At 39.3% G+C, this 11,397-nt stretch overlaps 1 protein-coding gene across 1 annotated transcript in view; it reads left to right on the top strand.

Moving 5' to 3' along the window:
* Positions 1–10,363, top strand: part of CC2D2A (coiled-coil and C2 domain containing 2A) — a 319,163-nt gene extending 308,800 nt beyond the window's left edge. Inside the window, exons 34-36 of the mRNA XM_053704126.1 lie at positions 5,783–5,841; positions 8,666–8,843; positions 9,127–10,363. Coding sequence (XP_053560101.1) covers positions 5,783–5,841; positions 8,666–8,843; positions 9,127–9,315 — 426 coding nt within the window. The 3' untranslated portion in view covers positions 9,316–10,363. The remainder of the gene's footprint in view (positions 1–5,782; positions 5,842–8,665; positions 8,844–9,126) is intronic.
* Positions 10,364–11,397: the final 1,034 nt, after the last annotated feature.

The following is an 11,397-nucleotide window of genomic DNA, read 5'->3' as shown; positions in this document are numbered from 1 at the left end:
CTGATTTAATAGCGACTGGTATCAGGCTTATTACCAGAGATACATACTCTTATAAAAGTGCAATTTAAAACGTTTGCTGGCATGTTTAATCGTTTTTATATATACTTGGTGATAAAACTTATTGGGGCCTAGTTTTTTTCCACATGGCTGGCTTGATTTTTGCCTAGAAACAGTTTCCTGAGGCTTTCCACTGTTGTAATATGAGTGGGAGGGGCCTATTTTAGCGCTTTTCTGCGCAGCTAAAATTACAGAAAGAGACATTCAGTTTGCCTCAGCAGTTCCCTGCATGATATAGGACATCTCTGAAGGGCTAAAAAGGCTTCAAAAGTCGTGTTTGAGGAAGGTAACAGCCACAGGAGAGCTGTGGCAGTTGTTGTGACTGTTTTTAAAAACGTTTTTTTCATTGTTATTCCGTTTTTGGTATTAAGGGGTTAATCATCCATTTGCATGTGGGTGCAATGCTCTGTTAACTTGTTACATACACTGTAAAAATTTCGTTAGTGTAACTGCCTTTTTTCACTGTTATTTCAAATTTTGACAAAATTTGTTTTTCTTATAGGGGCAGTAACGTTTTTTTAAAGTAAAGTGTTTTCCAAGCTTGCTAGTCTCATTGCTAGTCTGTACAAACATGTCTGACACAGAGGAAACTACTTCATTATGTTTAAAAGCCATGGTGGAGCCCCATAGGAGAATGTGTACTAAATGTATTGATTTCACCTTAAACAGTAAAGATCAGTCTTTATCTATAAAGGAATTGTCACCAGAGGGTTCTGTCGAGGGGGAAGTTATGCCGACTAACTCTCCCCACGTGTCGGACCCTTTGCCTCCCGCTCAAGGGACGCACGCTAATATGGCGCCAAGTACATCAGGGACGCCCATAGCGATTACTTTGCAGGACATGGCTGCTATCATGGATAATACGCTGTCAGCGGTATTAGCCAGATTGCCTAAAATTAGGGGCAAGCGCGATAGCTCTGGGGTTAGACGAGATACAGAGCGCGTAGATGCTGTAAGAGCCATGTCTGATACTGCGTCCCAATTTGCAGAACCTGAGGACGGAGAGCTTTAGTCTGTGGGTGACATCTCTGACTCGGGGAAACCTGATTCAGATATTTCTAATTTTAAATTTAAGCTTGAGAACCTCGGTGCATTGCTTGGGGAGGTGTTAGCTGCTCTGAATGACTGTGACACAATTGTAGTGCCAGAGAAATTGTGTAGACTGGATAAATATGATGCAGTGCCGGTGTGTACTGACGTTTTTCCAATACCTAAAAGGTTTACAGAAATCATTAATAAGGAGTGGGATAGACCCGGTGTGCCGTTTTCCCCCCCTCCTATTTTTAGAAAAATGTTTCCAATAGACGCCACTACACGGGACTTATGGCAGACGGTCCCTAAGGTGGAGGGAGCAGTTTCTATTTTAGCAAAGCGTACCACTATCCCGGTTGAGGACAGTTGTGCTTTTTCAGATCCAATGGATAAAAAATTGGAGGGTTACCTTAAGAAAATGTTTATTCAACAAGGTTTTATTTTACAGCCCCTTGCATGCATTGCGCCTGTCACTGCTGCGGCGGCATTCTGGTTTGAGGCCCTGGAAGAGGCCATCCATACAGCTCCATTGACTGAAATCATTGACAAGCTTAGAACACTTAAGCTAGCTAACTCATTTATTTCTGATGCCATTGTTCATTTGACTAAACTAACGGCTAAGAATTCTGGATTCGCCATCCAGGCGCGTAGGGCGCTATGGCTTAAATCCTGGTCAGCTGACGTGACTTCAAAGTCTAAATTACTCAACATTCCTTTCAAGGGGCAGACCTTATTCGGGCCTGGTTTGAAAGAAATTATTGCTGACATTACTGGAGGTAAGGGTCATACCCTTCCTCAGGACAGGGCCAAATCAAGGGCCAAACAGTCTAATTTTCGTGCCTTTCGAAATTTCAAGGCAGGTGCAGCATCAACTTCCTCTGCTTCAAAACAAGAGGGAACTTTTGCTCAATCCAAGCAGGCCTGGAAATCTAACCAGTCCTGGAACAAGGGCAAGCAGGCCAGAAAGCCTGCTGCTGCCTCCAAGACAGCATGAAGGAACGGCCCCCTATCCGGCAACGGATCTAGTAGGGGGCAGATTTTCTCTCTTCGCCCAGGCGTGGGCAAGAGATGTTCAGGATCCCTGGGCATTGGAGATCATATCTCAGGGATATCTTCTGGACTTCAAAGCTTCTCCTCCACAAGGGAGATTTCACCTTTCAAGATTATCTGCAAACCAGATAAAGAAAGAGGCATTCCTACGCTGCGTGCAAGACCTCCTAGTAATGGGAGTGATCCACCCAGTTCCGCAGACGGAACAAGGACAGGGTTTTTACTCAAATCTGTTTGTGGTTCCCAAAAAAGAGGGAACCTTCAGACCAATTTTGGATCTAAAGATCTTAAACAAATTCCTCAGAGTTCCATCATTCAAGATGGAAACTATTCGGACCATCTTACCCATGATCCAAGAGGGTCAGTACATGACCACAGTGGACTTAAAGGATGCCTACCTTTACATTCCGATTCACAAGAATCATCATCGGTTCCTAAGGTTTGCCTTTCTAGACAGGCACTACCAATTTGTAGCTCTTCCCTTCGGGTTGGCTACAGCCCCGAGAATTTTTACAAAGATTCTGGGCTCCCTTCTGGCGGTTCTAAGACCGCGAGGCATAGCGGTGGCTCCTTATCTAGACGACATCCTGATACAGACGTCAAGCTTTCAAATTGCCAAGTCTCATACAGAGATAGTTCTGGCATTTCTGAGGTCGCATGGGTGGAAAGTGAACGAAGAAAAGAGTTCTCTATATCCTCTCACAAGGGTTTCCTTTCTAGGGACTCTTATAGATTCTGTAGAAATGAAAATTTACCTGACGGTTATCAAAACTCCTAAATGCTTGCTGTGTTCTTCACTCCATTCCGCACCCTACGGTGGCTCAGTGCATGGAAGTAATCGGCTTAATGGTAGCGGCAATGGACATAGTGCCATTTGCGCGCCTGCATCTCAGACCGCTGCAATTATGCATGCTCAGTCAGTGGAATGGGGATTACACAGATTTGTCCCCTCTACTAAATCTGGATCAGGAAACCAGAGATTCTCTTCTCTGGTGGTTATCTCGGGTCCACCTGTCCAAGGGTTGGACCTTTCACAGACCGGATTGGACGATTGTTACAACAGATGCCAGCCTTCTAGGTTGGGGTGCAGTCTGGAACTCCCTGAAGGCTCAGGGTTCATGGACTCAGGAGGAGAAACTCCTCCCAATAAATATTCTGGAGTTAAGAGCAATATTCAATGCTCTTCTAGCTTGGCCTCAGTTAGCAACACTGAGGTTCATCAGATATCAGTCGGACAACATCACGACTGTGGCTTACATCAACCATCAAGGGGGAACCAGGAGTTCCCTAGCGATGTCAGAAGTCTCCAAGATAATTCGCTGGGCAGAGACTCACTCTTGCCACCTATCAGCGATCCACATCCCGGGCGTAGAGAACTGGGAGGCGGATTTTCTAAGTCGTCAGACTTTTCATCCGGGGGAGTGGGAGCTCCATCCGGAGGTGTTTGCTCAATTGGTCCATCGTTGGGGAAACTAGAACTGGATCTCATGGCGTCTCGCCAGAACGCCAAGCTTCCTTGTTACGGATCCAGGTCCAGGGACCCAGAAGCGACGCTGATAGATGCTCTAGCAGCTCCTTGGTTCTTCAACCTGGCTTATGTGTTTCCACCGTTTCCTCTGCTCCCTCGACTGATTGCCAAAATCAGACAGGAGAGAGCATCGGTGATTCTGATAGCGCCTGCGTGGCCACGCAGGACCTGGTATGCAGATCTGGTGGACATGTCATCCTTTCCACCATGGACTCTGCCTCTGAGACAAGACCTCCTAATACAAGGTCCTTTCAATCATCCGAATCTAATTTCTCTGAGACTGACTGCATGGAGATTGAACGCTTGATCCTATCAAAGCGTGGCTTCTCCGAGTCAGTCATTAATACCTTAATACAGGCACGAAAGCCTGTCACCAGGAAAATCTACCACAAGATATGGCGTAAATATCTTCATTGGTGTGAATCCAAGAATTACTCATGGAGTAGGGTTAGGATTCCTAGGATATTGTCCTTTCTCCAAGAAGGTTTGGACAAAGGATTATCAGCTAGTTCTTTAAAGGGACAGATTTCTGCTCTGTCTATTCTTTTACACAAGCGTCTGGCCGAAGTTCCAGATGTTCAGGCATTTTGTCAGGCTTTAGTTAGGATTAAGCCTGTGTTTAAACCTATTGCTCCTCCATGGAGCTTAAACTTGGTTCTTAAAGTTCTTCAAGGGGTTCCGTTTGAACCCCTTCATTCTATTGATATCAAACTTTTATCATGGAAAGTTCTGTTTCTGATGGCTATTTCCTCGGCTTGAAGAGTCTCTGAGTTATCTGCCTTACATTGTGATTCTCCTTATCTGATCTTTCATTCAGATAAAGTAGTTCTGCGTACCAAACCTGGGTTTTTACCCAAGGTGGTTTCTAACAAGAATATCAATCAAGAGATTGTTGTTCCATCATTGTGTCCTAATCCTTCTTCAAAGAAGGAACGTCTTTTGCATAATCTAGACGTAGTCCGTGCCTTGAAGTTTTACTTACAAGCTACTAAAGATTTTCATCAAACATCTAACCTGTTTGTTGTTTACTCTGGACAGAGGAGAGGTCATAAGGCCTTGGCAACCTCTCTTTCTTTTTGGCTTCGGAGTATAATCCATTTAGCCTATGAGACTGCTGGACAGCAGCCCCCTGAAAGGATTACAGCTCATTCTACTAGAGCTGTGGCTTCCACCTAGGCCTTTAAAAATGAGGCCTCTGTTGAACAGATTTGCAAGGCTACAACTTGGTCTTCGCTTCATACCTTTTCAAAATTTTACAAATTTGACACTTTTGCTTCTTCGGAGGCTGTTTTTGGGAGAAAGGTTCTACAGGCAGTGGTTCCTTCCGTTTAAGTTCCTGCCTTGTCCCTCCCATCATCCGTGTACTTTAGCTTTGGTATTGGTATCCCACAAGTAATGGATGATCCGTGGACTGGATACACTTAACAAGAGAAAACATAATTTATGCTTACCTGATAAATTTATTTCTCTTGTAGTGTATCCAGTCCACGGCCCGCCCTGTCCTTTTAAGGCAGGTCTAAATTTCAATTAAACTACAGTCACCACTGCACCCTATGGTTTCTCCTTTCTCGGCTTGTTTCGGTCGAATGACTGGATATGGCAGTTAGGGGAGGAGCTATATAGCAGCTCTGCTGTGGGTGATCCTCTTGCAACTTCCTGTTGGGAAGGAGAATATCCCACAAGTAATGGATGATCCGTGGACTGGATACACTACAAGAGAAATAAATTTATCAGGTAAGCATAAATTATGTTTTTACTGTTCTCTCCCATAGAAGTCTGTTAGGTGAGGGAATGAACACAACTGCACTATCCAACATGCAGATGTTAGCGCGCACTAGACTATCTCATAATAATAATAATAATAATAGACTAATATCTATCTGAATCATGAAAGAAAAAAATTGGGTTTTATGTCCCTTTAAAGAGAACAGTTTTTTTGTATATTCATAGTAATATCCGCAATTAAGCACTGCACTTTAAAAGATGTTAAAATATATAGTGTTATTTCCCTTTAAAGGAATACAATCTGTTGTTTCCAGTCCATCACTGAAATACACATATATACTGTACATATATATATATATATATATTAAACTAAATATCTGTTTTTCATAGCCAGAAGAATTGATTTATCATCGTTCAGACAAAGCTGCAGCTGTTGAACTTCAAAACAGGTACAAAAATAGAAAACCAACATAGAAATACTATCCATTATTAACACTGTATATAGCCAATTTTTATTGAAAGGGACATTATACTCTCGTTTTTTCTTTGCATAAATGTTTTGTAGATGATCTATTTATATAGCCCATAAAGTTGTTATTTTTATTTTTTTTAAATGTATAGTTTTGCTTATTTTTAAATAACATTGCTCTGATTTTCAGACTCTTAACCAAGTTTTAGGAGAATACCGTCATATACCTACTCCAGCTTCCTTCTGTTTGTGTAAAGGGTCTTTTCATATGCAAAGGAAGGGGGAGGGGGAGTGTCTGATATTTCCCACTTGCAGTGGGTGTTCTAGTAATCTTTTAAACAGAGCTAAACTGGAAGCGTCTAAGTAAGTTTTTAAACGGTTTTATACTGGAATTTCATATCCGTATCTGTGCATATTATTATTTATAGTAGTGTCTATTACATGCAGTTATATGAAAATTGGTGTACACTGTCCCATTAAGGAACAAAAATTACACATTTCATTTTCACTGTATGGAGTTGAATATCTTCTGTATTATGCAATAATATGAACATTTTCAGTTTGTACTGTATTTATATTTTCTGTCATTAGCAATTTTTGGCTTTAGTGTTATTATTGATATATTTACAAGTTTGGGGGTATGTGTTTTCTTGCTCAGTCTCAGAAACATAGCCACTATTTGTGTGTAAATATTCTTGTGCCTTCTTGGAGTGTCAAAGCACCTCACAGCATTATATTTGTTTCCGTATTAATGTTAGGTAAGCTGTGCTGCATTTTGATCCAGCCTGAAATGTTTATTTTCATGCAGATGAAGCGGCATGACTAATTTTAACACAGAATGTTCTATCAGGACTTCCCATAGGCATTTAGACCCTCAACATGCAGGATCACTGTTATGAAAGTTCATTCCTAGGGGATTTATGGACTGTACCAACTCTCTGAGGTCCCCCTTTGGTTGTTAACCTCCCTTTGGAAAGCAGAACAGCTGCAGGGAAGCTGAATTTATTATAGTTCTGGATCTTCACCTTCCTAAGTTCTACTCTGCTTTACACTGTAATTGTCCATATAGGCTCTTGGTGGCTCCCAGGTTTTATGCTCGTTTCTAGTTTGGCATTTATTAAACTATGGGTCAGTTTCTTGACTCAATTTGCGGGGGGATTTAATGTGCCAGATCACATGACTGATTTACCTAACCTGTGTTTTTAATATCTGTTCAGTTTCAGTTGTCCTTGCACTATTAAGATTATTTCACACTTTTCCGGTCAGGGGAAGTATTGGTCTGTTTGCTTGTAATCACACCTCAGAAGGCTCACTGGTGTCCAGCTGCTGCTTTAGAGAAGGCTGCAACTAAAAAGTCCTCTGTACTGCACGACGACAGATATATTGTGACGCCTGTATTGCAATGGTCAATTCTGATCAAGATGTTTTCCATTGTCTTTGCAAAGATAACGGAGATGCCCTCGAAATTGTCATGGTCCTTGTGTTTATGTTTCACCTCTTTAGTAATCTCGTATTCTGAATCAACTGGTTCATATATCTTGCAGGTTACTACTTAAAGGGACATGAAACCCCAACATTTTTTTTATTTGTTTTATTCTCATTGGTATACTTTGTTGAAAAAGACACCTGGGTAGACTCAGGAGCTGCTGATTGGTGGCTGCACATATATGCTTCATGTCATTGACTCATGTTATTGGCTCACCCAATGCATTAACTAGCTCCCAGCAGTGCATTGGTTCTTTTTCAACAAAGGATGACAAGATTATGCAAATTAAATAATAGAAGTAAATTGGAAAGTTGTTTAAAATTGTAATCTCTATCTACATAATTAAATGAAACATTTTGGGTTTCATGTTCCTATAAGTATATGAATCATTCTTCTGGAGCTTGTGACTCTTTACCAAGCATCATAGGAATCACAAATCTAAGCATTCCTTGTCTTCTCACTGTTATGCAGTTCTGCTTAGAAGAAGAAAAAAGGTGTCCTCTAGTTTCTATGTTTCAAGGTTCAGATTCTGCCTGTGAAATAGGTTATTTTTCTTCTAATAGATTGTTCTCTCCTTTACATCTGTTGAATAGAAAAATAGATTTATATCTACTTATCACATAGATTTGGCTAAAGATCATTTAGCACAATTATTTTAAAATTGATCTTAAAGGAGAGATTGTGAATCTAATTAACAATAATAGAATAGTTTCTCAGGACTTTTTTCTTTCACAATTTTTTTTAATCTATCCCTCACTATATTGCCATTTTGACAGGAATTTCAGATCAAAACCAAGTATGCCAATAAAAGCTAGTTATTCTATCAACCTGTAATAAAAGCTTGTATGTTGTTAACATGGCTCTTATATTGTACCCTCCCTCCATAAAGCATCTATCTTGTGCCAAGATTCAGAACTGTTTTGGAACAGATACACATATGATGTGTAGAATTATCAACTTGTTTCAGCCTGAATGCAAATTCCCCTGTTTAAATATTGTGATATAAATGTTGGCAGATTGATTGAAAATACCTGAATTGGGGTCTGCCGCACACAAAAAAACTCACAGGTACCTCTGAAGACGTCAGTTTATAACTACTTCAAGAAGGCACAGGACTGCATGCACACCAGCGCCAAATAGGACTTTAATATGAATGTGAAATGAACGTATAGATAAATGTTGCTCATGTTATTTATTGTAATTGGTGTTGTAGTGAAATGCAATGACATTATAACCGTTTTTAAAGCTCACCCTCTGAATAAAACACTGTAAATGTTTTCAATCTGTTTATAAAACATATTATATAATCTCCTTGTAGAATTGAGAAAATACTGAAGGAGAAAATCATGGAGTGGAGACCAAGACATCCAACTCGATGGAACAGATACTGCACATCTACTCTGCGACAGTGCTTACCTCTTTTAGAGGAAACCCAAGGCAAAGAAGTAGAGGAAGATCATCGGGCAGAGTTGCAAAGGCAGCTTGGAGATTATAGGGTGAGATAAACAATATATGTTTGTGTATGATTTATAAATTCACACTCACTGGTTGAAATACAATGGCATCTTAGAAGTTAAGCTCCCATCCCCTTTAGTGATGAAGAAGGTAAAACCGGAATACCTGAGTAGCATTAGTACGGCACAAGGAGATTCCCTGACATTCTCTTTTTATTAGTGCAGGGTGAGAACAATCCTGCAACATTGTTACCATCTAATGTGTTTCAGTTGGTGATTAATGGAAGTGGTACGTTGTAATAATATTGTTTTTTTGTTTTCATAGTTTTCTGGATTTCCTATTCATATGGCGTTCTCGGAAATAACACCTCTTATAGAAGCTGTCTATAGCACAGGAGTGCACAACAGTGAACTCCCCAGTGTAGAGTTTGCTCTGGCTGTGTATGTTCACCCTTATCCAAAGAATATTTTCTCTGTGTGGGTATACGTCGCTTCTCTTGTTCGGAACAGATGATCTAAAAGCTGTAGGACAATAGCCTCAGGAAATCAGTGCTGAATTTACCGCTATACCAGACTTAGGCACACATAACAGACATGAAGTCTGACTTCACTAGAACAACAGGTGCCTAGCATTAATTGGTGACGTATCCAAGTAATTACTGCACTTCAGGTACAGGTATCATAGGACCGAGGTCCTCAGTCTTCTATCTCAGGGTCCATTTTACTACCGGTGTGGTGATTGGAAGCTAACCAAAATGGCAGGAAACTTGGACAAATTTCTCTTCATTCTTGTTCCAGATGGGGGAAAAAAGTTCCTTCTTTTGGCATTTATATTTGCTAAGCTACCCCTATGATTTAGAAGAAGTCTCCCCCTTTTTAGACTGTGTTTTTAGTGTACTTATTTTTATTCAACCAAAAAAACTGAAATTGATCTCAAATCAATATTTGTTTCTAAACTAAGCCTATTCAAATGTAGAATTCTGTATTGGAGACATTTGGTTTTATCCATAATTAGCTGATGTTGGAACCTTTCACCTTATCATTCAAAATTCATTTTATAATTCACTATAAATTAACATCCTAATCATATATTATGTACAGAGTAGTCTGCTAGTAAAATCTTGTGAATTACCCTACACTGGATGATCATTAAATTAAAAGTGAATATTGCTGATATAGTCCAGTAAATAATTTCCTAGGCAATAAGAACAAAAGATAAATTACATTTTGTATATGTGTATAGCTAATACAGATGTGCTAAATCTGCATAAACCGATGCCTTAAAGTTTATTTTAAATATGTTTAGGTACTTGCTATTTAAAAAAAAAAAAACGGAGAGAGAAAATTACTAGTTTTAAATATGCAGCTTGGATCACATATATATATTTTTTCTATGCTGTATATGACACACACACTGTATAAAACAATATGGACAATTACATTTTTAGAATTGTACATACCACTGTTTTAAAATATATATATTTTAATATCTGTTTTATTGTAATAATGTTTTTATATTTTCTAGAATTTGTTAAAAATACAAATAAAATTTTATTACATTGTGATGTTTCATTATTTGCTTAAAATTAAATGCTCTATCTGAATCATGAATGAAACAATTTGGGTTTCATATCCCTTTAAAGATTTCCAGAACTAGTTTGGATACAGGATATTTAATTTTGGAATAAAATATTGACAATTATTTGTCCTCCATTGAATTTCAAGTTTTTAGCAGAGCTTTTGCTTAGTTAAGACACTAATTCTTAATGGTGTATAACATTTATCAGCCTAAACATTTTACATTAAGACTTTATTTCTTTCCAATGGCATGTGGAGAGTCCATGATTTAATTCCAATTACTAGTGGGAATTCAACTCCTGGCCAGCAGAAGAGGCAAAAAACACCCCAGCAGAGCTGTTAAAGGGACATTATACACTCATTTTTGCTTTGCATAAATGTTTTGTAGATGATCTATTTATATAGCCCATAAAGTTTTTTTTTTAAATAAATGCATAGTTTTGCTTATTTTTAAATAACATTGCTCTGATTTTCAGACTCCTAACCAAGCCCCAAAGTTTTATGTGAATACCGTCAGCTACCTTCTCCAGCTTGCTCCTGTTTGTGTAAAGGGTCTTTTCATATGCAAAAGAAGGGGGAGGGGGGTGTCTTATTTGCCACTTGCAGTGGGCTTTCCAGCTACATTTTCAACAAAGCTAAACTGACAGCTTCTAAGTAAGTTTTTAAACAGTTTTATACTGGATTTTTATATCAGTATCTGTGCATCTTATTTTTTATAGTAGTGTCTATTACATGCAGTTATATGAAAATGAGTGTATACTGTCCCTTTAAGTGCCACTTCTCTTACCCATAATCCCCAATCATTCTTTGCCCCTATCATCGGGAGGATGTGCAAAGATGGTGTCTGAAGATATTTAATCCTTTTATGGGTAGTTCCCTGCAAGCAAGGGTTGGGGCTATGCTGTGTTCATGTAATTCTCTTTAGTAATCTGCAGAAAGGTAAACAGAGGTGCCACAATGGCCTAATACCACCCAAACAGATTATATGAATGGAGAAAGTTGGAAAAATACTCACAAG

Source organism: Bombina bombina, chromosome 2 (genome assembly GCF_027579735.1).
Source record: "Bombina bombina isolate aBomBom1 chromosome 2, aBomBom1.pri, whole genome shotgun sequence".
In the NCBI taxonomy this organism is placed as follows: Eukaryota; Metazoa; Chordata; class Amphibia; order Anura; family Bombinatoridae; genus Bombina; species Bombina bombina.
Note: the sequence above shows the minus strand (reverse complement) of the source record. Positions and strands in the feature narration are given on the sequence as shown.